General features: G+C 45.1%; 3 protein-coding genes across 4 annotated transcripts; 1 reads left to right on the top strand and 2 right to left on the bottom strand.

Moving 5' to 3' along the window:
- Window positions 1–8,674: 8,674 nt before the first annotated feature.
- Window positions 8,675–12,333, bottom strand: LOC136537731 (uncharacterized). Its single transcript, XM_066529691.1, has 5 exons — window positions 11,890–12,333; window positions 11,162–11,241; window positions 10,248–11,009; window positions 9,845–9,995; window positions 8,675–9,749 (listed from the first exon to the last, which is right to left on the bottom strand). Exons 1-5 carry the CDS (start codon window positions 12,032–12,034, stop codon window positions 9,094–9,096), a joined length of 1,794 nt encoding a protein of 597 aa, XP_066385788.1. The 5' UTR covers window positions 12,035–12,333; the 3' UTR covers window positions 8,675–9,093.
- An 8,328-nt stretch (window positions 12,334–20,661) lies between these two features.
- Window positions 20,662–24,035, top strand: LOC136537730 (ras-related protein RABE1c-like). Of its 2 annotated transcripts, none has more exons than XM_066529689.1 (9): window positions 20,662–20,849; window positions 20,925–21,017; window positions 22,707–22,779; window positions 22,872–22,972; window positions 23,087–23,152; window positions 23,242–23,339; window positions 23,437–23,499; window positions 23,586–23,678; window positions 23,759–24,034. In XM_066529689.1, the coding sequence occupies exons 2-9, from the start codon at window positions 20,945–20,947 to the stop codon at window positions 23,945–23,947; spliced, it is 756 nt and encodes a 251-aa protein (XP_066385786.1). In that variant the 5' UTR covers window positions 20,662–20,849; window positions 20,925–20,944; the 3' UTR covers window positions 23,948–24,034. The 2 variants fall into 2 exon arrangements, with proteins under 2 accessions (XP_066385786.1, XP_066385787.1); XM_066529690.1 differs by having other exon boundaries at window positions 20,665–20,812; window positions 23,759–24,035.
- A 1,509-nt stretch (window positions 24,036–25,544) lies between these two features.
- LOC136537729 (zinc finger protein ZAT12-like) lies at window positions 25,545–25,980 on the bottom strand. The gene has a single exon (XM_066529688.1). The coding sequence runs from the start codon at window positions 25,978–25,980 to the stop codon at window positions 25,552–25,554; it is 429 nt and encodes a 142-aa protein (XP_066385785.1). The 3' UTR covers window positions 25,545–25,551.
- Window positions 25,981–26,747: the final 767 nt, after the last annotated feature.

Genomic DNA, 26,747 nt, shown 5'->3' with positions numbered 1-26,747 from the left:
TAAGTTATTACATAACCTCCATACAACACCTCAACGGTCCTGATAATTGTCCTAATCTTCATATTGGGTTCTCCTTGTAATATTCCCATCAACTGCTTAGCAATGAGGGTAGATGTCAACTGTTGATACTTCAGTGTCAGCACATGGTCAACACAATTGTGTGACCCGACAACTTTTGTGATCTTTCACTTTTTGGTGACCTTTTGCTTCTTTGCACAAATCCTCCATGGGCAGTGTTCCTTGCCACACACAACTGTGTAACGATGCTCCGCATATGAATGCAAGACCTTGTAAGGTCTCTTTTGTATCACTGCAACCACATCTTCAATGCAGGGAGGTCCTTAAATACCCTTCCATTCTCAATTACCATGTTAGGATCGGCCTCAGAAGCTTCTAGAAGCTCATCATCACGTCTTTCTGCACATGCCTGATCTGAATGAGTAAGATCGCTGAACTCGCAAACTCTTAGATCACAGCGCCCGGGAAAGATACGCCTCAGCATCTCAACATCACTCTCTATTAGCTCTCCAATAGGGCGATCATCATCAGAATGAAGAGCCCTTACCATCTTATATGGCTCCGAATCATTCATAATTTTAATACTATTGGAGCCACGGAATCTATCTCTACAGTGCACTTGCGCACCAATAGAGGGCACATCCACATTGTTAGGAATATCTCCTGCAATATAAGTAGAGAAATAAGAAAAGAATAAAAGAAATGGATGTGAGGAAGGGGGTAAGCTTCCAATAACCATGCGGATAAGACACTTACTTGGATGATTCTATATCAAAGGGATCTCATGAGGAGAATCTGCCATAACAACATGAGTCTGACAAGCATCTCCAACTACCCATTGAGGGCAGATTGAGCATCGGGAACCGTAGGTGCAACCTCCATATCTATATTAGGTTTCGGGACGGTAGGGTCGAAGTGTGCCTGCTGACCTATTGGTGGAAAAAAACCCATGAGGGATGGGATCAACTAACACCCGACGCACAACCACGTCCAAACATTGTAGCTGGCTCTTCATAGCCGATCTCATATAGTTCTCTCACTGATCCACACACCCAATTGGGATTATTCGTCTGAAGATGTTGGGAGAAGAACCTAGGTGTAGTACACCCTGAATTGCAATGCCATCATCATTATCTTCAAGGCAATGCAGCTCCTTCTTGAGCTCTTGCAAATATCTCACTAAATAAAAGCATATTATTGAATAGCACATGCACGCTTTGCATGTCAACAAACTAACATATTCATAGCAATCGCATTCAACGGGGCCTCCATGATATATGGTCACTAGGTTGTCCATCTAGTTCAAACACATAACGAAACGCATGTCCTTTAGTCCAAATTAGACGATAGATAGTACCTAACAAGTACTTTCTAACTACAAACTAAGTAAATAAGATACGTGTATATATATACAGTGTACTCACAAAATAGCTATGTCTATGTACCTATGTATCTATGTTTCTATCTATCTACATATATAACTATATCTATGTACCTATGTTTCTATGTTTCTATCTATATACATATCTATCTCACTAGATCACTAACTAAATTAACTACCTGAGTTATCATATTAATTAGTAAATAACAAATAATCGAACTACTACATTACAATTAAAGCTAACTAAGCACCTACATTGTATATTTACAATTTTTACCTGGCGCGGCCGACGCTACAGGGCCTGGGGACGGCGCGGTCGCGGGCGCGAGCGGGGACGGCCGCCGCCAGCACGGGGCCGCTGCGGCCGCGGGCGGGGGCGGCAGCCGAGGGCAAGGGCGCTGGCGCGTAGGCGCGGCGGTGCGAGTTCGCAGGAGCGGCCGCGGCGGCATGGGTGCATGGGCGGCGACGGCGCGGATGGTGTGGGCGGGGACAGTAGAGAGAAAGAAACCTCGGGTCCATACGTAAGAGGCCTGCCGTCAGGATTGTTGGCGCCGAGCTCGGTGCCAAGATCCACGGCGCCGAGTTGGCTGTCATGTCAGCATCCATGACGCCAACGTGGCTCCGAGCTCGGCGCCAGCAGCTTAGGGTCCAGATTTTGAAATCGTAACTCCAGGAGCATAGTTATGAAAAATTTCAAAAACAGAGCTAAAAAATAATAAAATTCGGACCTATAGGCTGCTGTCATAGGGCCTGTTCGCTTGTCTGAATTCTGGAGGAATCTGGATGGTTTGGAGGAATGCTGGATGAATTTGTGAGAGAAAAACACTGTTCTGGATGAAAAAATAAGCGGATAAGCCAGGTTTAAGGGCACGCGAATGGAGCCATAGCCGTACATAGGTAGGTATGCATAGCTCTCGGGTGACGGCATTCTATTTGCTTGTTGGTTTCAATCAGGACTTATCAGTTAGCCAATAATATTTTTCTCTTACAACAAACTGACACCAAACCGAACTAATCAACCTAAGAACTAACCGGCGAACAGGCTCTTTATAATATGCTTGTGCTTCCGAGGCATAAGCAGTGGTAGTTGGCGGGATGCCAGGACGTGGCGTCCACCGAACCGAACTATAGAAGAAGCTTTCGCCGTCCAGCTTCCAACAGAACGAGCCCGAACCTCAGCGAACTTTTTTCCATCTAAATCCAATCCTCAGCATGTTACAGTTTTAACTTTTTTTTTTGAATCTGTCTACACAGCACCGGGGAGTTTTGGAGCCTACCAACACTCAGATTTTTCTTGCCCATCAGATTTGACATCAACCTCCCCCTCTCTCTTATCTCTTCTTCCTCACCCAAGTGTTACATGCCACATAAATACTCGATTGCGAACGGAAAACAAATTAGGGTGTTTATAAACAGATATTTTCTATGAATTGTAGATGAACAGATCTCCATATGGATTCAAAATTAGACATACATACAAATTAAACAAAAAACAAATGAACAAAACAAAGAATTTTCAAATAGTTTTATAGTTACACCAATTCTATCTAGAAGTTAAATCAAAATAATCACTGTAACTTTAATGTAACTACAGTGTAAATCCAATATAAATTTATACTAACTACAAATTTAGATGTGGGAAAGAAATATTTGCATGCAGCCAAGAGGAGATGGTCGAAAATGAAGTCAGCATGCAGCCACCACACACCGCAAGCATGCAGTGGCACAGCAGGCCACCACACAATGACGCAAGAGAGCACACCAGACCCACGCACCAAGTTGATGACAGCTCGGCACTACATAATTTTTTACTATTTAATCTTTTTTCGAAGAAAATTATATTTGATCCTATAGAGACTTAAACTCATCTTTGGATCATGCGTTCAGCGCTATAAGTCCTGGCGTCGAGGTAACACGTCTCGGCGCCATAGATTTTGACGCCGAGATGTCTGACCGTACATAGTAGGTAATCCTAGATGGCGTTGACGTGGTCGATATCTCAACGTCAGAATATATGACGTCGAGCTCGACCCCGTAGATTTTGACGCCGAACTCGACGCCCAGCATGCATTCAAAGCGTGCGGTGGGTAGCAGATGCGGTGGATAGCACGAATAGCAGAGGGCCCTAGGCGAGCCTTTACTCTCTGCTGTCACCGTCACACGCCCCGGTGGCCGGGCGTTCATCTGTTATCTGTGCTGTGGTGCGCCTACCTCTCGGTCCGTGCGCCCGGACCGAGGGTGTGTTTAGATTTAAAAAAAATTATGTAGTACCCGTCACATCGAATCTTGCGGCACATGCATGGAGTACTAAATGTAGACGAAAAAAAACTAATTACACAGTTGGGTGAGAAATCGCAAGACGAAACTTTTAAATCTAATTAGTCAATAATTAGACACTAATTGCCAAATACAAACAAAAATGCTGCAGTATCCAAAATCCAAAAAAATTTGGATCTAAACTGGGCCTGACTTTAGCCGGAATCGAGGTGCGGTGTGCATGCACCATGCCATGCAGCAGTTCGACCGGATGAACAGCACAAAAAAAAAATCAAAGGCAGTCGGGAATGCGGGATGCATGCAATGGACAGCAAGGTGGCGTGGCGGTCGCCGTGAGAGACAGGCAGATCAGACGGCCGGAGTTGGTGGCCGGACACCGGACACGGACAGACAGACGCGCGTGACGCGGCAATTCTTTTGATCTATCTTGCAGCTAGCTTAGGGCCCGTTTGACACGGCTTTGACTCGTAAAAAATAGCTTTAGCTCTGACTCATATGGAAAAGCAGTTTTTTCTGGCTCAGGTTATTTTGTATGAAAACGTTTGGCAAAACGGCTTCTCTTGGCTCTTTAGAAGGTAAAGAAGACGGAAAATATCCAAAATACCCTTATATTTTTTCTCTCTTTTCTTTTTCTTTTTTCTCTTTATTTTCCTTTTCTTTTTCTTTCTTTTTTATTTCTCTTTCCTTCTCCCATTCTTTTCTTTTCCCCTTCTCTCTCTTCTTATCCGATCGGCCTCCCTCTCTCCTTATCCGATCCAATCGGTTCTCTCTCCCCTTCCTCTCTCTCTCCGTCCCTCCCGGCCGACGCCGCCCCCTCCCCTCCTCCCGCCAGCGGCCGGCCCCTCCCCTCCCCTGGCAGCGGGCGTGGCAACGGTGGCGGTGCTGGTGGTGGCGTGGTGGCCGTGGTGGAGGAGACCTTCCCCCGTGCCTCCAAGGCCGCCGCCCTCACCTCTCTCGCACTCGCTGGTGACTCGTCACCCTCTGTCCCGAGCCAGCTCCGCCCCACGCCAGGTCGCCGCGTTTCGCCCTGCACCGGCGGCGCCGAGGCCCAAGCTGCCCCGCCGCACCCCCGTGTTGTTGCGCACCGCTGCCCAGTGGCAAAATGTTTGTAATTTTGGTGAAAGGATAAGGGCACATGTGTCTTTTTGCGTTTATGGGGATGGATGAGCCGGGAAAAGCTACTTTTTTTTGGCTTCTCCCACGCAGTAGAAAACCTGGTGCAGCTTCTAGCGGCTTTTGCGCGCGAGCCGTTTTGCACGGGGGCGTTTGGTACGGCTTCTTGAGAAGCCGGTGCAAAAGCCGCTCATGAAGCCCTGCCAAAGGGGGGGGGGGCTTAGTTCTAAAAAAGTTTTCATTCCAAACTATAACATCGAATCTTGCGGCACATGCATGGAGTATTAAATATAGACGAAAAAAACTAATTTCACAGTTTGGTTGGAAATCGCGAGACGAATGTTTTAAGACTAATTAGTCAATGATTAGCCATGAGTGCTACAGTAACCAACATGCACCAATGATGGATTAATTAGGCTTAATAAATTCGTCTCGTAGTTTCCAGGCGAGCTATGTAATTAGTTTTTTTATTAGTATCCGAAAACCTCTTCCGACATCCTCGAAACATCTGATGTGACATCCAAAAAAAATTTTATTTCACGAACTAAACACAGCCTAATCTAGCTGCTAGCTGTTGGGGGTTCAACTTCAACTCAACTGCCCTCCTGTAAGTTGCTTCCTGCCGCCATATTTTATTGCAAAAAAGTTATGAATTGGGCACGCAATGCTCTTCTTCTTCTTGCTTGGCTTGCATTGCAAAGAAGAGGGATGTCCATGTGCAGATGCATGATTATAATGTGAATGTGAACCAAACCAACAGTAGTGCTTCTTAATTAACAATGGATTTAGTATGCCCTTCCGCGTACACGTACATCCATCAACTGCTACTAGTAGTATATACATATTCTAATCCATCCGTCGTCGGTTGGCTGGGCATAGTTAAATGATGATTGTTTACAGGTAACGTCTCCACGTTAGTTTGGCGACTTGGACGGAGGCCGAAAAGCTGAGATAAGACTGAAATCACATCCAGTCTTATTTTTAGTAAGAGCAGATGAATAAGACATTGAGATACGAGCTTAAGGCTGACCCTCGATGAAGTTCAATTTTAATCGAGAAGTAATCTGTGTTACCATCGCTATGTAAAAACACTATCAAATTAAACATATCTAATTGAAGAATTTAATGAAACTAACTTGATATTATGTTATTGTATTTTTTATATAATTGTTCAAAGTTAGTAAAAATTGACTTCAATTTGAATAAATCTAATATAAATTATATTTAAAATAGTAGATCATATTGGCATATTTAATTTTTCTGCATTGCACGCCCAGGCACCTCGGCGTCAAGATATGTGGCGTCGAGACGTGTTACCTCGACGCTGGGACTCATGGCGTCGACCCCTAGGATCCAAACATGAGTTTCAGTCATCCAAAGAGCTAAACATAAATTTTATTCGAAAAAGGCCAAAGAGTAAAAAATATGGCCGGTACTGCCGGGACGACTTGGCGTAAAAGAATTGGATAAAATCATTCGAAAGCTAGAAACTTACAATACACCCGAGCGCTATTTAGATTTTCTGTTTTTTTTCTGTGGCGGAATAATGATGTAAATGATGCTTTACTGTTGGGATGTTAGAGCATCGAAGAGTTCCCAAAATCCTGTGTCTCCAACAATTTCCAAAAAATTAACTCCTAAAGTATATAAAAAGTTTCCAAAAAAATAACTCCTAAAATATAAAAAAACACAAAAAAAAATTAGACCACGGGAAGCTTTCCTCGCGGCGCTCGCGCCTGCCCCTGCCATCCTGGTCGCCGGCTGGTTCGACGAGAGCGGCGACGGCCGACAACTTCTTCCACGACATGACGGACGCGCTGACGTGACGGAGGTTACGGTGAAGTCGGTCCCTTCCGCGGCGGTGTCGCCCAAGTGCAAGAAGCATCACGCCGTGCCAGGCCAGCGGTGGTGTTCTGTGCCGGCTACATGGACAACTTCCACGACATGACGGACGCGCTGATTCCGCTGTTCCTGACCACGGCGCATGCACCTGGAGGGCGAGGTGCAGCTGCTGGACACCAACTACAAAGCCGTGGTGGGTGCAGAAGTACACGGCGCTGCTGCGGAAGCTGTCCCGCCACGGCGACGACGTGATCAACTTCGACGCTGATGACGCCGAGGACGTGCACTGCTTCCCGGCGGCGGCGCGTACTTACTACCGCACGCCCGCACCATCGCCTTGCTGTTGCTTGCGGACGCTGTGGGCACTGGCACCTCAGGGCCGTCCGGTGATCCGGTCGCGTGAGGGGCACCTGCCTGATCCTGTCGCCTCACCCGACCCACAACCCGCGCAACCCTGACGATGGTGGACTTCGGGCTGTTCTTGCATGGCACGCTGGCGCTGCCGCGTTCTCGGCCCGCGGCCCCGGATGCTGACCATCTCGCGCGCCGGCATGCGGCGGCTGCTGAACCTAGAGGAGGTGGCGGCGGCGGCTCATTCTATTCGGCGCGAGGGGGAAACGTGCCGTAGAAAAACCTGCGCCAGCGTTTTCCAAAGTCGCTAGTCTGCGCGCATTTATCCGCGCGATCGGCACTTTTGTTTGGTCGCCGAGACTAAAATTCGGTCCTGCGACGTCGGACGTTCAGATGTTAATTAGAGAACTAAATATGAGTTAATTATAAAACTAATTACATAGACAACGACTAATTTACAAGATAAATCTATTAAGCCTAATTAATTCATCATTATCATATATTTACTGTAGCATAACGTTGTCAAATAATGGACTTAATAGATTCGTCTCGCAAATTACTAGTCTCAATCTATGCAGTTAGTTTGTAATTATTTTATATTTAATACTCCAAATTAGTGTTCAAATATCCGATGTGACAGGGACTAAAATTTAGTCCGTAGAACCAAACACCCTCTAAGATCTGTTGGAGATATATTTTTTTCAATCTTTTAAAAAACTCAGGATTGGGAGCTTCTTTTGGAACTCTCGGAGACGGAGATGCTCTTACGTCGGGAGGTGACCCTCTCTCGACTAATTGGATGCCATGTATCTTGTTTGATACAACTTCTCTATTTTTAGTATAAATAGAGAGCCATGGGAGAAGCATGGATACAATTCTATAGAGTAGTGTATCATTTGACTTTTCGTTTTAACTTGTTCTTTACCGCTTACATTCAAATTTAGTTTTCCTTCAATGGTGACTGAATGTGAACTACTCCCTCAATTTTCTAAATTAAGACGGGAGGGACCAGTTGGTACTGTGTGCAAGTCTCTCAAGTGGACTCGTGTTTAGTGAGTGAGTACACGGCATACATGCTAGACGTTGAACTATTCCGTTTCCTTGGTCTCTTGTCTTATCAGCCGTATTTTTTTTAGTAAAGGAAGAATTTTTTTCTCTCACAATAAATCAGCCAACAATACTTTTCAGTCAAGCGAACAGTTGCTGATCAACATTAATGGTAGGTATGTATTTGAATATGATGTTGCCTTTTAGCAGCATGTTCGTTTCGTCGTAAACGATGGTGGATTATTTACTGTTGGCTGGTTTGGTTGGTTTGATGTGAGAAAAATACTGTTCCAGCTTATAATCCACGATCGCATACGATCGTATAAGCCCAGCCGAATAGGCTGTAGAGTGTTTGTTCACCTAGAATCTTTTACAATTTGGTACCAATTTTGAATTTTGGATCTCTTATATTTCAGGATAGAGGGAGTACTGCCTATGATACTATGATATGATGCCCTTTCCCCCATGTTATACGGTACTTTACCCCAATATAACATTTGCTCTGTTTATCGAGATTAATTCTCTTGTTCCTGCTGTGATTTCTCACGCCTCCTGTTGTGATCTCACTGTTGGCAACGAAGGTTACAATGTTTGTTAGCTAGTACTATACTATATCAAAATTCAGAGAACAACGACTCAGAAACAGACCAAAAGGACATGCCGCTTATTCTTCCTTTTGAGAACAACACAAATACAAATACAAATGTCTGGGGACTAGAATTTGCCCTCATTTACAGACTTGAAAAGCTCACAGCCGACAAAACTCGACAGAAAAGACTTCTGTTCTTACAAACCTCACTTCAAAGAGTACTTTTTTTCGAGGTAGAAAAGAATTTTCCTACAGAGATCCCTTAATCCAATAGAACTCACGTCTCTAATACCACCGGAAGCACGGCGACTAGACCAAAAAAACCCTGTCAACCACTGCTTTAATAACGAACGAAAAAAAGAACACTGATCGTCGGGATAGAGAACAAAGGAACAATTACAACTGACTAAAAAATACTAAATAAAAAACAAGGTATCTGTACTGCTATAATAAAACCTACTACGGCCGTGGAAACCTAACTGCACAGAAACTCCAGGACCAGCTCTTCCAACAGATCATCTTTTATCATTCTCTCAATGTCCCTTCCTGCCCTGTCGATGCAGTCTGCTAAATCTGGCCACTTCGTGTCAAATCCTTTCTTCTCTGGCTTAGTCTCACTGGGTGCAAGTTGTTCCCGTCTCTGAACTAGCACCTGCAAGACTTTCTCCAAGAGACCCTCTGAGCCCCAAAGTGGAGCCAAGTTCCTAGTAGTATTGACCCAAGGTTGCCTGTTCAAGCATGGGGCAAGGATTTGTGATAGTATTGTGTTGACCATATCGAATAAAAGCTTCCTGTCTGATCTTGACCACTGAACAACTTTTATGTACTTCTTTTCCAGCTTCTCGAATACATCATCACCAGCAGGGTAGTCGAGAGACTGACACACCCTGTACATTTGATCCTCGGCAGTTCCATGAATTCCAGAAGCGATCAGTATATCCAGCAAGTAAGAGAAGTCCCTTTCCTCATCATCTTCAAATCCTTCAAGAATATCCTCAACCAGCTGTATGGGTTTCTCGTCGCTCAGCTCCACTTCAGAGGATAAACAGTCACTAGTTCCAACAATGCTACTTGCCTCCGCAGCAGTCTCTGTTGGTGCAAATGTGCCAAGCTCAAGTCTCAGTTGGAGATCTAAACGAAGGAGACCACAGAATTAAAACATAAAATAGAAAGTGTAAGAAGTCCAGAATAGCCATAGAGATATGTACCAAGGCATAATCACTAACCATATGGATCCGCAAGCTCTCGCCTGATGTTTTCAGAATCAGAACAATCTTCAGATAGAGGTTGAAGAACAGATATTGGGCTAGCCTGACCTCTCTCTTTAGCGTAGATGACAGATGTAGAGTCTAGGCATGCAGCATGAGGGTAGTATCCCTGTCAAAGATAGCATGAGCTCAACCTTCCTATCATGCATGTTGAAGGAAAGCAAACCAAATAAACATGTCCATCTGTTGTACTACAGCAATAACTAAATTACGTTTGGTTAAGTTTGAAAGAAGAAAAGGCTAGATACCGTGCTGATAAAAATCTAAACAATCTTTTTGATTCTACAAAATCAAGAAACCATACAAGCATCTTCAAATTGCAATATCAAGTAAATTAGTAATCATAGATTTTAGTACATACCTTCTTGAAGGTCGTATTCCATTGATCACTAGCTATTACACCCAGAGATGATAAGTTGGAGCTATCACTAGTGTCACTTGAAGACGATGCCTGCAGATCATCAATGCTGTCACTGGAGGAAAAGCATAATATCTTCTCGGATTCACTGTAAGTGGAGCTCCATGTCTGTTCAGGTCCTTTTTGATTGAGTATATCTGAACAGCACAGTTGCTTTTCTCGAATCAATGCATTATTTAACAAAGCCTGTGAATGTCTTTCCAATGAGGAATTAAGGTGTTCGTGAACATTATCTTTATTTAGCAGGTCAGTTGCTCCTCTAGGAGTCACGATTTTGTGTCTTCGATTCAAAGCACTGATACAGTTTTGGTTCTGATGATTATCACCACGCCGTGGTTGACGTAGCAAAGACATTTTCTCAGAAAGGGAACAGTTTGTGCTGGTTAAACCCATCTTTGGAGAAGCTGACCTTTTAGCACTTCTGACCAGTTGATAACTGAAATCACTGATCTCACTACAACTCTTTACAGTCAGAGGATTCTTCAAATTGTTGTTGGGATTGCTGAGATAATATTTAGGTCGAATGGGCATTCCTGAAACAGTGTTGCTAGCATGACACAATCCTTTATCATTGGAGGTCTTATCTACTGGAACTCCCCTTGCAGCATCATGTTTGATTTCTGTTCCAAGTCTCTGCATGCTAGGAGGGCATGTAGACGTTCTGTGGGAGCTCTTATGCTTGAATTCCCCAATATTCGAAGAAAGCTGTATCATTTTTTTTGTAAGAACGGTGAAATTAAAAAACATTTTAGCAGAATAAAGATTTGAGTTGTAGAAGAATTAGCAGGAAAACAATTACAAACTCAAGGACTAATAGAAATATAGATACATCAATAGTGAGGATATGAACAGCTTACATGATCTGTTGATCCACTGTTGCATCTGAAATCTGATAATACTCCATGAACACGCCGTTGCTTGTCCACATGAGCAAACCCTGAGTACAAGTCAGAAGTAGAGCAAGAACGGGTCAACTACAAATCATTAAGACTTTTAACTTAAAATTGCACGATTACCACTCAGACATGATGCACTTGCCGCCATAACAATTAAAAACAGACTCGAAAATACACCGTTGCAGTTCTTGTCTCTAAAAGGAAATAGATTAATTCATGAATCACATGGTACGACCAATTAACAATTATTTCAGTCAAACTGTGTTATCCGATTTTATTTTTTTCTCCTGGGATGTTTTGCCCTGTTAGTATTTCTCGGATGTAGACATTAACATGTGTATGGAAAATAAATGGCAAGAAGCTTCGTCGCACTAACTCTAGCATGATGTTCCCTAATTAACGTTTTCTTGATGATAACAGACAAACAAGTAACCCAACGATGCAAGCAAATTAGGCAACCTCCTCGCTTCCGCACAAAGGACACGCCACCACTGCTGCGAGGAGGGAGGCGCATGGAAGGAAGGAAGCAGTACCCACTACGCTGCGAGGGAGACGGAAGCAAGGAAGAAAGTAGCACAGCAAGCGAAATCAACCGGAAACAATAGCGCGCGATTCCCCAGCCGTTGGAAACGAATCACAAACACAGGCAAAAGCCGCAGAGATTCATTTCGGGGAGAGCAAGCCGTTACCTTCGGTAACCCGCGGAGCAGTGGTCGCCGGCGCCGCGACGGTCCGCCTGACAACCCCACCGGCTCCTCCTCTGCCTCCTCCCGTCCGGCAGGACCGCCGCGCCCACCTCCGCCGGCCGCTCACGCTGGTCCCGCTCCAGCCCATCCGCGCCCCCAAGTCAACCCGACGAACCCTCCTCGACGCCGCTGCACGGGCTCCGCTCGCGCGGATCGTGATCCCGCGCGGCCTATTTGAGGAGGGAACGCCACGGGGAGATAGGAAGGGCTGGATTCTCGGGGGAGCGTCGCGACGCCTGGGGCGGGACGGGGCGGGAGGGAGGAAGGGAGGCCGGCGGGGCGCGTTCGGTGGCGGCGCTCCCGCGGCAGCGGTTGGGTGGCGCCACGCACCCGTCTTTTCAGGCCCCGTGGCCCCCTGCCACAGTGGACTCGCCCCCGTGTAACCGCACGCACTTGCGGACTTGCGCTTGTTGGTGGCCGTATGAAACTTTTTGTCTTTCGTTACGCAGAGCCGGACGGAACCGGAGACCCTCGTCTTGGCTGCTTGCTTGTTACGGTGATCCGTGGTTGGTTTGACTGGCCAAAGCAGCCGACGCGGCGGTGCTTATTGTGGTGATCCGTGGTCAGGCGGCTAGCTAACTCGTGTGGGCCTGTGGTTAGTGTTAAGCTTTGTAAAACTTTAATCCGATCCTTGTCTGATGTGGTACACGGTTTAGAGAGCGCGGGCGATTTGCAAACGTGGAGAGGGGTAAGGAGTAATCAAATCAAACCAAATGTTGGATCGATGCGGGAAGCTTGAAAGCGACCGCCCCGTCCCCATCGGAGGTCTCCGGGTCGTTGCGGGAGAAGGCAGTATGAAACCGTCTCAGTCTCAGCCTCAGCCTCAGCCTCAGCCTCACTCTCACGCTGCTCGATCTCCGGCTGTCTCCCGTGAAACGCCGTGATATTCCCGCGTGAAATGATAGAGAGCCGCCCAGCCCGCTCGATCTTTTTCCCTCCCGCCATCCCTCGCCGTGATCTCGCAACAGGGGGCGACTGTTACGGCCGACGGATTTTGTGGGTGATGGCGAGAGAATGATTAGTTGGCCGGGTCGACTCGACAGTGGGCAGGTCCCGTTCCGCCGGCTGTTGCAGGGCAGGGGCAGGCCGTCGATGATTACGCAACGAACTGCTCGTGGATCAGACGCACGAGATGAACGACTCCCGTCGATATAAACAAATCATGAAGCTGTTAACGGAACAAAATTGAGGATCGAGATGAGAGACTAGACTTGGGGAAGGAGTAAGCAGAGGAGGTGGGTACATGCCCCTCGACTCAGGCGATCTCTCATCATTGATACACCGGCGATGCCGGGGACTTGTCTCAGCAGCGCAGCTGCTCTAGCACCTGGAGATTAAGCCCATTGCGGCCCAGTAACGCGAACGCTTGGCATCTTGGTGCGGGTGCTCAGCCTGGTACTCGTTGTCGGACGGGCCACAGTGACTGGACCGGCTTCAGTATCTTCAGTAAGGCCTGATGGTGCCGTAACACTCCCCCCCTCCTTTGGAACCTGCTTGTCCCCAAGCAGGAGCTCTGGGAAATCGTTGCTTCAAGGATTCCAAATCTTCCCAGGTGGCCAGAGACTGACTAAGACCCGACCACTTGATCAATCCCTGCAAAACAACAGCGGAGTCTTTGGAAAGTACCCGGCGTTGGAGGACTTGTTCAGGTACCTGATGACCCTCCAATGCAGTTGGTAGTTCAGCAGCTTGATACTTGACAGGAAGGGCTTGCTTGAGCTGCGAAACATGAAAGATAGGGTGTATGTATGACGAAGATGGGAGGCTGAGTTTATATGATACTGTACCCACTTGAGCTTCAATCTGGAAAGGCCCAAAGAATTTGAAAGCCAGCTTTTGATTCGCCCGAGGTGCAAGAGATGACTGAACATAGGGTTGTAGCTTGAGATATACCCAATCACCAACGTTGAACACACGCTCTGATCGTTTCTTGTCAGCTTGGTTTTTCATACGGCGTTGAGCACGAGCCAAGTGCTGCTTGATCAGAGTTTGCATCACCTGTTTATCTTCGAGCCAATCAGAAAGTTCCACAGAAGGGCAGGCATCAAGAGAAGCAATCCCGAAGTGGCGTGGAGCATACCCATACAAGGCTTCAAAAGGAGAGAGATCCAGTGCCGAGTGCCAACTGGAGTTGTTACCAAAATTCGGCCAAGTGGATCCGGTCAAACCACTTGCTCGGAACTGCATTCACGAAACAGCGAAGAAATGTTTCCATACATTGGTTTACACGTTCCGTTTGGCCGTCAGTGTGCGGGTGATAGGCAGAGCTCATCTTTAACAGATATCAACAAGTTTGAAGAGTTCTTGCCATAGATTTCTGAGGAAGATTTTGTCCCTGTCTGACACAATGGAAGTGGGAAGCCCATGAAGGCGATAGACTTGCTGCATGAATATTTTAGCCACACTGAACGCTGTAAAGGGGTGTTTGAGGGCAATGAAGTGACTGTATTTGGAAAACCTGTCAACAACAACCATAATGCAATTATAGCCATGTGAGACCGGCAGCCCTTCGACACAATCCATGGAAATTGAGTGCCAAGCAGATGAGGGTACTTCAAGAGGTTGGAGGAGCCCAAGGTAACGTGCACGGTCTGGTTTGGATTGTTGACATGTAGGACAACTGGTGACAAACTGATATACGTCACTCTTCAAGCCTGTCCAAGCAAATAACTGATGAACACGTCGACAGGTCACTGGAACGCCAGAATGGCCACCGACAGCCGATGTATGTAGTGCCTGAATTACCCTCTGTTGCATGGACTTGTTGTTACCCAGCCAGATCCTTTTCTTATAATGCAGTAGACCATTTTGTAAGGTGAAGTGTTGAACTGCAGAAGGATCCACTGCTAATTGCGCAATATAGGCTTGGGCTTGAGGATCAGACGTGTAGCCTGCCACCACTTCAGAGCACCACTGAGGAACTACTGTAGATATTGCCAGTGGAATGTGGGCGACGGGATAAAGCATCTGCAACTCGGTTTTCGGCCCCTTTCTTGTAGACAATCTTATAGTGCATGCCAAGTAGCTTGGTGAAAACCTTCTATTGCCATACAGTATGCAGGCGCTGCTCATTAAGATGAACAAGACTTTTTTGGTCGGTGTAAATGAGGAACTCAGCGAATTGAAGGTAGGTACGCCACTGCTCGACTGCAAGTAAGATAGCCATGTACTCCTCGTATGTCGAGAGACCTTGTGTGTGTGGCCAAGGGGTTTATTGATGAACGCCAATGGATGTCCCTGCTGCATAAGCACAGCACCAACCCCACCGTTGGAAGCGTCAGTCTCGATGATAAACGGCTTGGTAAAGTCGGCGATGGCCAACACCGGGGCTGAGCTCATTGCCTGTTTCAATGTGTCAAAGGCCAGTTGATGATCCGATGTCCAGATATAATAGATGCCCTTCTTCAACAAATTCGTCAGACTGTCAGAGGCTTGGCTATAATGGCGAAGTGCCTGATGAATTTTCGGTAAAACTCGGCCAGACCGAGGAAACCACGAAGCTCCCGAGCATTCACCGGTACTGGCCACGAAACGATGGCTGCAACTTTTGCTGGATCGGTGGCAATATCGACGACACTAATAATGTGTCCAAGGTAAGATAGCTTCTGTTGAGCAAAGTGGCACTTAGATAACTTAATATGCCAGTGTTTTGACTTCAGCAACTCAAACACCTTGCGGAGATCAATCAAGTGTTCAACGCCGGCGATGCTGGCGATGTTTGGGTTCATTCATTACTCGCCCCTCGACTCAGGCGATCTCTCATTATTTATACACCGGCGATGCTGGGGACTTGTCTCAGCAGCGCAGCTGCTCTAGCACCTGAAGATCAAGCCCATTGCGGCCCAGTAACGCGAACGCTTGGCATCTTGGTGCGGGTGCTCAGTCTGGTACTCGTTGTCGGACGGGCCAAAAAGACTGGACGGGCTTCGGTATCTTCAGTAAGGCCTGATGGTGCCGTAACAGAAGCTCGCACGATCATCGCAACAGCTTCGCAGCCTGGTAAACTTGGACAGAAAAATGCACTTTCGAATTTTATTTGTCAGTACGTATGAACGTACGAGACTGAATTGTTGGTGACCCGCGCGCGCGGATAGGTAGCGCACGTCATCGGATTTTGAAATTTGGAATTCGAAATCGTGCAGGTGGAGCGCGAGAATTTTCTCGCGCCTTCGAGGGATCATGACATGTCATTATATATCTTATCACTTTGGCTAGTTTAGTGGACGAAGACAGTGTGCTTACGCAATAAGTGGGGTATTGGGCTATTGGCTAATGAGCAGGTCGGCTATGGATGCTGACTTTGCAGCTACTCTCGCGCCGCGAGTTTGAATGGGTTTTGCCTTGAACCAGTGGACTTCGTTGACCCTATTTTACATGCAGCCACTTGACGACCACGAGCCAGGTAAAAAAAAAAATCGTTTTATTTTAATTCTAGGGATATAACCTAATTTTTTTTTAGATTGCACAACAAAAACTCACAACGCACGCGCAGTCATCCCTATGAACACACGCACGCAAACTCTGCACATATAAATAACTCAAAGTTTGTCAGAGAAACGTCGTCTATCAAACATATCATTGTTAAATCCTTAGAATATTAATTTGAAGCGATTATAACAAACATCACTGTTAAAAAAAGTTTTAGACAACTCGTTTTTATTAGAGAGGCGGTTCTTACAAAACTACCATATCTAAAGTTTGACAAGACCTCAGAAGTAACACCAATCTCTATTAATATATTTCTAGACACGTAACAATAAGAGACATCTACAAATAGACCAGTTCCAAAGACGAATGTCTTTATTCCTTTTGTCCATAAAAATATGGTTAGCCCAAGTACAACCAAAATCCTAGCATCACCTCTCCCTCCCTATCACTAGCCGCAACATCCCACTTTCCCCTTTTCTCTCATCACTTATTCTATCTCACCAGACATATAGCACTCATTTCCTCTCCCTCCAGTCTCCCCGTAGCTCTACACCGGATCCCTCCCTATTCAAAGAAGCTCAACAGCTGGCCGACTCTATTCTGTGCAGTCGGAGCACGCCCCCTAGAGAAGGAATTGGCCCATGACACTCCCGATCGTAACCTGCTCAATGCAGCTATGTGTTGGCACCGGTTTTGGCTTATGTAAAAAATGTATGAAAATATGTGTACAACATGGAGTGGAACTGGATGGCCCTAAATCAGGAATGCCAATCGCGGGTATATGTGAATTTCATATCTTATGGATGAGGGTATGATTATAAAATTGTGGCCATGAGTCTACCAGGGTCGGTGTTTGCAGCAATGTGGCAAGGTGCGGATATAAATTTTTAGGAAAAAGTCTACTTAACCCCCCACCTTTCATACATGGTCTACTTCACCCCCCAACTATGAAACCGTCTGTTTTACCCCCTGAATTTTCCAAAACCGTCTATTTTTACCCCCCCCCCCCGGGCGGTTTTTGACAGCGGTTTTGCTACATTACAGCGGGTTTGATGTAGTAACAGCGGTTGGCTACAGTAATTGTTGTTTTGAATTTTCTTTTTTTTATTTTCGGTGAATCTTTGAAAAATCACAATAAATCATAGAAAAATCATAAAATAAAAAATCTAATTTTGTTGGACTCCACATGAGTAGATCTACATAGTGAATATATAATACGGTATGCTTTAGTACAAAATTTTTATTGTAGCCTTAGATTAATTAAAAAATCTAATTTTGTCTGTAATTAATTGGAATAATTCATAGCTGCAACTTCTATGGTCCAATTGTGGTGAAAATTTTATGATACGCTAATTATTGTATGCTTGAACTATAGTAAAAATTTCGTACTCATTGGACTATGTATAACTTAGTTATAGATAAATTCTAATTAATTACAGATAAAATTGGATTTTCTAATTAATCTAAAGCTACAAAAAAAATTTGTACTAAAGCATACCGTATTATATATTCACTGTGTAGATCTACTCATGTGGAGTCCAATAAAATTAGATTTTTCATTTTATAATTTTTCTCTGATTTACTATGATTTTTCAAAAATTCACCGAAAATAAATAAAAAAATTCAAAACCACCGGTACTGTAGCAAACCCACCGTTGTTGTAGCAGACCCCGCTGTTACTGTAGCAAAACCGCCGCTGAAAACCGCCCACGGGGTAAAATAGACGGTTTTAGAAAGTTCAGGGGGGTAAAACAGACGGTTTCATAGTTGGGGGGTGAAGTAGACCATGTATGAAAGGTGGAGGAGGGTTAAGTAGACTTTTTCCTAAATTTTTACCATGCCCATGTATCGAGCACTTAAATGTAGTGAGCCTACGAGAGTGTGGTTGTGTGAATAATAATGCACTTTTTCTTGTGTCCTTGTGTGTGTGTGTTTTCAACGGTGATATACTTGAGTCCTTGTTTTATACTAGTCGTGTGGACCGTGAAGATACTATGATCATTGAACTACAATTAATCAACTCATGTCATGTACTCGTGTTCATAAGTTCATGTCTTACGCATGAGCTATGATCTGTGAAATTTGTGAGATTTTTCTCTACTTTTGTCATTTCCTATTGCTTATATTTAGATGGAAAAGTAGGTGTCAAATTGTGAAGGATCGAAACGGGCGACCAGAGGGGGGGTGAATGGTCGCAGAAGCCAAAAATAATTTCTAACCCTTCCCCTAAACACAAAACCTGATTAAATCACGTTTTTCAAATCTGGCCAGAACTCTATGCACCTAGTAAACCTGATGTGGACGAAAATCCGTAACTCCGATCGACCTAAAAATTTGTCAGATTAAACTAGATGAAATTACGAAACTAACCCAACTGGAATCACGTCAATCGGACTTACGGATCTTGAGATAAAAATAAAACAAGCAGACTATGTCAGGATGCTGACGAGAATTGTAAAGAACCAATCAAGATGCACAAGATCAATCATTATAGATGAAAAATTAAATTGAGTAATTGAACTTACAAAAGTGCATCTAGCCTCCGCCCGAACATCCTCCATCTCTTAATCGGAGAGATCAACAAAAACCTCTCACTAGAGTTCAAACCCTAGACTAGACCGGAGAGAGAAAAACTGAACCGTGAAACCCCGGAACATGAGTACTGTTCACGCGTACTGTTCACGCGTGAATAGTAACTCACCGAGAGTCCAAAACGGTCCACTCCCTTCTCAACCCTAGGTGCCACATATTTATATCTCCAAAGGGTGGCACGACCTATTTTCACATAACCCCCTACGCTAAATAAATCCAACGTAGGGGCGTAAATTCCAATTACGTCCTCCATGGCAAATTCCGCGATGTCCGCGATCCCTCCATCTCCGCGATGTGATCCTCGCGATGTCGCCGCACGACCATCCGAAATCGTATCGCGATCGCCAGAATTTTCATCTTCGACCAACGCACGCCGCACGAGCGTCCCGGTACGATGCATGGCTTTGTGGCTCAACCAGCGAACCCCGGATTTTGTGGCATAATCCGAAAACCTCCCTCGACGTCCTCCCGCCATGTAGCCAGGTACAGTAGACGTACACCGCACGATCGCCTGTCCCTCGAACGCAAGCCTCGATCCGCCCTTCTCCGCCCCCGCGGTTTTTCGACGCGGCATTCTATCTTCGTTCTTCACTCGTCGCCGCATGTACCTTGTCTCCACCTGTCACCTGCAACCACAACCTGCCAAGAAAAACGTCACACGCACACCGTGTTGTCAATCGCTCATCACCAAGGTGCTAGCCCACTGGCATCTCAAATTGTTACTCCATGTGGTTTGTAATGACATGTTATTTGTTCAATCATAGATAGACCAGTGCGGTTATTGAAAACACCGGGTGTAGCCACATGTATAAATTCTTACCCACTGGGCTTCACAAGTGCAGGTAAGATTTGATTTTTCTTTTTCGAGTGGAAGATAGGGATTTTATTGCTCAATTGAAATGTTTACATTCAGGAATACAGGAGGAGAGCCAAGCCGCACATGACGGCCAGCTCCAAGAGAACATGCATATTTAGCTAGACGATCAGACTCTCTATTGCATTCCCTACCTTCACGTGCAAAATGCACATAATCAAAGGATTTATGGTTAATTCGCAATGATTATGTTTTCAATAACAAAGTTGTCTCAAATCCTAATATTTTCATGCAGAAATGGAGTATTCTTCTGAAGGAGAAAGAAAGAGGCTGGATTTCGAAGACGGTGGAAATACTTTCAAGAGTTTTGATTCAAAACACCCCCAGATTAGCGGTGTAGGAAGCTTACTGATTTTCCTTTTGTACGAAGGTGTCTTTCGTTTTGCTGTTGGGAACTTTAAAGATGTTTCTGTTAAACTCTCTCTGTGGTTGAGGAGTGTGCTTCGGGCACTATAAAGTGGGACCAATCGGTCTTTGGTCTAAAAATAATAATCAAAGGATCTTGCCCTTTCCTGAATATCCTTGAGGACGAGGTAAGATTTGATGTGTCGAGTATTCTTACGGGTGGGTATTTGCTCGACCTACATCGTACCCGGCCCATTGCCAATGCATGGGCTTGATTTCCCATAAATTAGCCCAACTCAACTACCGAACAGCCACTGTACCTAAAGCTGAACTCAAGTACCACACGGCCACTGTACCTAACAAGTAACTGGGTCATCATGGGCCGAAGCACGACCCAACAGTACGCCCAGAGGACACCTGTAATTTCCCCCCAAAAAAGTCCAAAGGCCGAAGCAGACCAATTCCACCACCCCCACGTGAGCTCGTCCATCCCCTTCCTCCGATCGAGCCAGGGCCAGGCAACCTGGTGCTCCGCCCCGTCTCCGTTACCGCGACGCCTCGGCCTCCCGCTCCACCGCCTGCCTGCCTCCGCGGCCCTGTGACCGTGAGGCGACCCGACGCCGAGAGGTCCACCAGCCCCCCCGCCCCGAGGCCGCCCCGCTTGGTTCGGCTCGACATTCCGCCCCGTGTTAGTGTCGGTTTGCGTTCCCGATCTGATCTGGTTCCGTGGTGGTGCTAGGGATTGGGAGGTAAAGCGTGATGGCAGCACCGCCGGCGAGGGCTCGAGCCGACTACGACTACCTCATCAAACTCCTCCTCATCGGAGACAGCGGTGAGTTCATTGGTCATCTCAGCCTCTCTATTCCTCTCTCTCGATCTACGCGAGATTTGGTGGCGTCGGGGTCATCCTTTCGTATTTTGCGTAATTTGGAGTCTCATTTGGATCTGGTTCCTAATTCGATCTCTGTTGATGTTACTGCAAAATGTGAATGGGTGAATGAATCTAAAGTATCTAACCACTTGAGGGCACTTGGTTTGTCGATTGTGTAACTGTAACATACTTTTTGGAGTGATCGTGTTCCTACTTGCGCTGCGCAATATACACTTAATATTGTTACACTTTGAAAATAGGTGCATAGATTTAATTGTCGGTGTAGTTAGATTGGTTACCTGTATCCAGAATTCAGGAACAATCTCTTGGCTTTTCAGGATGTTCATTCCGCAAGCACTGTCAAAGCTTCTTTATTATTCTCAGCAATTGCACCCACAGCTAGTATGTGCTGTGGAGCATAGATCTTTGCGAGTTTGCATCTCCCTGACTTTCTCTGCTTGTTACATTTGTTGGTCAGTGGGTGCATCTCTCTACTGTTTAGGTTGGGTGGCTTTGGTAGACTGATAGTTCAGGTTATTATTATTTATATTTGTCAAATTAATAGATGCAATCGAATAAGCACACCAAGATAGGGCATCGAGTTAATCAAGCAATCCATACCAAGGGCTCTGTTTGCTTGAGATTAAGGAGTTGTTGGGCTGCAGATGCATGTCATGTCACTAAATACTTGCAAAATATCTCTCTATTGATTGTGCTCCTACTTGCACTGCGCAATATACACTTAATATTGTTACACTTCGAAAATAGGTGTGGAGATTTAATTGTTGGTGTAGGTATATTGATCACTATGCATCCAGAATTCAGGAATAATCTCTTGGGCTTTTGGAGACTTTCATTCCTCAAGCACTGTCAAAGCTTCTTATTCTCAGCAATTGGACACGCCACTAGTGTGTGCAAGTGGAACATAAATCTTTGAAATTCACTGACTTCCTCTGCTTGTTACGTTTGGTGATCAGTGGGCATATCTCTATGGTTCAGCCTGGGTGGCTTTGATAGTTGACATTATTTTTGATCCGATGTTAAATTGACAATTTAACTGCTGCAACATAATAAGCATATCAAGATAGGGCATCGAGTTATTCCAGCAATCCATATAAAGCGCTTGAGAGTCAAGATTAGGGAGTTGTTGGGCTTCACATGTGTAGCCTCAGTCACTAAATACTTACAAATATATAAACTTGAAATACCTCAAGTTGGAAGTTGAAATTAACTAATTGTACAGCATAAAAGTTAATCAGAAGTTTTTTCCTTAATAGAAAAAGATGAATTAAAGGCTTGGCACTATTTGGCCTTGTTTTGCATTTCCAATATATGAGTATGTTGATGTTCTCCTTGCCAGAGAAAATGTCTCCCCATTGACAGAAGTCTACAAGTAGGGGCACATATAATTTTCCTCGGACCAGTATTTTTTTTGTGGTGATGTATGCTCTTAATTTAAACTGAGACACGAAGCTATATGTAGCTTTGCTTGTCACTAATCTTGCTCTATGTACCTACCAAAACCCCAATTCTCGTATCGGCATTGTTTCTTCAGCGGCCAAAATTAGAGTCATTGAGTATTTCCAACCGATGTATTTGGGAAGTGTACCCGGCTGATATTTCAATCACAATTTTTTTGTACTTATGTAGGTGTTGGAAAAAGTTGTCTCCTGTTAAGGTTTTCAGATGGATCATTCACCACTAGCTTCATTACCACTATTGGGTATGCAGAGGAATTATTATGTATTGAGGAATTATTAAGTTACATGCAAAAGTTTGTATGGACTTATTAATACCATTGGATTTTGAAAACAGTATAGACTTCAAGATAAGGACTGTCGAGTTGGATGGCAAACGGATTAAGTTGCAGATCTGGGATACTGCAGGCCAAGAACGTTTCCGCACTATTACAACTGGTATGCTTGTTTTCCTTTTAGCAAATATGGTTCGTTTCCAAACACTGTATGGCTGAAGTTTGTGTTTTTTTTTTATAACAATGAAGTTTGTGATTGTGCAATTCTTCTTTGCAGCCTACTACAGGGGAGCAATGGGCATTTTACTTGTGTACGATGTCACAGACGAGTCATCTTTCAATAGTACTGACCCTTGTACTTAAATGTTTTTTCATAAATCAGTTCAGATTCGATTTCTGAATTCTAATACTGTCATTGGTGCTGACTTGCAGACATAAGAAATTGGATCAGAAACATTGAGCAACACGCTTCGGATAATGTGAACAAAGTTCTGGTGGGGAATAAAGCTGATATGGATGAAAGTAAACGGGTACACAATTTATCTATTTTGTACTCTTATTTGATCTCTTAAACTTTATACTTATAATAACGTTTATTTCTTACATGCTCATTTTTCTTTCGTAAAGGCTGTGCCCACTTCAAAGGGGCAAGCTCTCGCTGACGAATATGGGATAAAGTTCTTTGAAACGGTTAGTGAAAATGACAACTTCTGCCTATGGCATTCCTTTCTTGTACCATAAATGATGCATAATTTGTTTTTTATTATTTGCTGCAGAGTGCAAAGACAAACCTGAATGTCGAGCAGGTTTTCTTTTCGATAGCAAGGGATATCAAACAGAGACTTTCAGAGACTGATTCCAAGCCTGAGGTGCAACCCTTTTCATAGCTTTGAGCCTTTGACACTGTCTGCTTTCTCTTCCACAGTTTCCTTGGCTTGCGTGTTTGCAGGATCGAACTATCAAGATCAAGGCTGAAGGGGAATCTGATGCAGCGGCGGCACAGAAATCAGCTTGCTGCTGGCTCCTGAACAGTTGTCACGGCAAGATAGTGCCATTTTTCGCGCATGTAATTTTCATCATTTTATTCTTTGGCAGCTACTATCACCTTGTGCTTCTTGAGTTATTGCAATTGTTGTGATTTGGACAAATGGGTGTTAAGTCAGAACAATTACCTGCTATATTGTGGAAACTTCTGCTCTTGATAACCACGAGCGTGGATACAACTGGGTGGTTGGTTTGATCTCGTGGACGCTACAACTCCATATATTCTGTTTCAGTTATATGGTTCTCTGCTATCCACAAAAGATGCAACTCCAGATATTCTGTTTCGGTCAAACGATTTGAAGTTTGATCGAACTTATATAAAGAAGTGCTAACATTTACTATTGATTAATTATGCAATATATTTTTCATAATAAATTTAGTTGGAGAGTAAAGTTTATTTATATATTTTCTATAGATTTGGTCATCTAGTTTGACTTGAACAAATTCCATAGTTACATTGTTTACTATGTTTTTTTTATAAAAAAAATACAGCTATGGCGTGTAAGGATGGCAATTTTACCCGTGGGTTTTGTACCCGATAGGCATGGGCAGGAAATTCCACCCGTGGGCAAGGTTGGGTCGGGTACCCGCAATAGTGTGGGTAGGGCACGGGTAAGCAACTTCGCCCGTGGATATCCAAGACTCCGGTATATGAGCAAAGTAGCCCACATAGCTACGTCTTTTGGCCAATAGGAAATAGCCCAACCCAACAAAAAAACCCCTAGTATATAACCTGAGCATTCACTTGACAACCTTATCCTCCTCCCCCTCAGCCACTCCCATCTCCCTAGTTTAGTATGTGTTTTGTTGTATATTTGTCATACTCATTGTCTGTGATTGTGCTATACCCAGTGGGTGCGGGTATGGGTAAGAAATTTTACTCGACATCCATTGCGGGTACGGGTAAGAAATAAATTCGCGGGTATGCTCGTGGGCGGGCAATTGCTCTACCCGCATCTTACCCGACCCGCTGCCATCTTTACGTGTGAGTCAGCTTCGTCTTCTCTTGCTCCTTGGCATCTCCTCTTGCCGTCCTCCCTCGCCATCATTGATTCGTCATTCCTAGACCATCACCATTGTCGCCGCTGTTGTTAAACTCAAGCTATCTTCTCTCTCTTGTCCAGTAGTTAGCTCTCTCACTCTTTCGCCGCCGTCTCGACCGTCACTGCCTCTAATTTAAAGGTCTCCCTAGAAACCCTTTTTGTGTTCGACAACCATAGAAACCCTCTAAACGCTGAGCTCTAACTTAGGAAGCTCATAAATCATCATTGCCTCTAATTTGATGGACTCTCTAGAAAGCCCCCTTATATGTTCGACAACCATAGAAACCCCCTAAATGCTGAGCTCTAACCTCCGAAGCCCTAAATCACGCCAGGTGAGCTCTTTGTCTAGGTGCGTCATCATTGGGATGCGGTGAGTTTTTTTTTGTCAGTGTGCACATACACGCTAAGTCTTGTTGTTTTTTTACGACAAAAGTTACAGTTACATAGTTGTAGTGTCTTGTACTATGATTTTGTTATTTGACTACAAAAGTTGCATTACATAGTTGCTTTTTTACATATTAATCTTTTTTTCAATCGAGGGAATACGAAGTAAATCAATCATGTCGTAGTCGTACTGTGATTTTGTACAAAAGAACGCCGGAATTACAAAACCAGAACAAAAAACGAATTGAACACGAAATCCCAAAATGCTCCGTCATGGGGCAATGTTGAGGTCCAAGCCCAGCAGACCTCTCGCTTCCTCCGGCTTCGCCTCGGCGTCGTCCAGGTCCAGCCCGTGGGCGCTAGCGGCGCCGCCGCTCTCCTCGCCGTCGGTCACGGCGCGGTGGCGCCTCATGTGGCCTCCAAGCGCCTGCCCGAGCGCAAACTCGACGCCGCACACCGCGCAGCCGTGCGCGCGGGCCTTGGCCGGCTCGGCCGCCCGCGGGCGCTTGTGGCTCGCGCGGTGCCCGCCCAGCGCCTGGAACGACGGGAACCGGCGGCTGCACGTCTTGCACTCGAACACGCGCGGCGACGCCGACGGCTCGCCGCCGCCGCTGCGCGCGAGCAGCAACATGACCCCCTCGGCCACGCTGATGACGCCCGGCTGCTCCGGCTCCTGCTGTCCGAACGTGAGCCTCTTCATCGGCAGGAAATGCTCGTCGATGGGCTGCCGCCTGCTGTGTGATGATGATACGCTACAGTGAGAGAGGTTTGTGTGCTATTTATAGGATGCATGGTTACAAAGTCTACGAACGAACGGGGATTACTTGTTTGAGCTTGCATGCGCAAAGGGACGTTTGACTTTAGTTCTAGCAGCTGACTTTGCGGCTTCTTCGTGGCATTAAATATCAAACATGATAGAGTAGACTTGAGATGCATGATCGACACTTGATTTGTTATTCGACTACTAAAATTAAGAAAATTTCAAATTTAACGGGCGCTGATGTTCAGCTGTTGAATTAACCCACGCGTGGATCGATAGCGATGACTGTGTTTATAGTAGGATAATATAATCCTGGTCAGCTCATGTTCTCACACCGCATGGACAATTAGAACGAGCAGTAAATAAACTGCCGTCACGTACTCTTGTATCATTCCCTGTCTGATGATGCTGAGAAGATTAGTAGAATAACGCTGTTAACATATCCAGATGTCGTTATAGTCCCTTGCATAATTGTACTGGCTGGTATTGTACTTAACAGGTGCTGAATTTTGTAAGAGTCGACTTTGTTTCCCGAACTCATTCTGAGCGAGGTGGCCGTCGTATCGCATCTATCCGGCCCTCTGACTCCCAAATTTCCGATTTGACAATCTTATCTGACTTTGAATGAACATAATAATTCATTTAATTATTTTTTATTTACGCATATCAAGCGCGGACCTCCAATATCAACGAGGATGTGGCCTCTG

The sequence above is a fragment of the Miscanthus floridulus genome, chromosome 2 (genome assembly GCF_019320115.1).
Source record: "Miscanthus floridulus cultivar M001 chromosome 2, ASM1932011v1, whole genome shotgun sequence".
Taxonomy (NCBI): domain Eukaryota; kingdom Viridiplantae; phylum Streptophyta; class Magnoliopsida; order Poales; family Poaceae; genus Miscanthus; species Miscanthus floridulus.
Note: the sequence above shows the minus strand (reverse complement) of the source record. Positions and strands in the feature narration are given on the sequence as shown.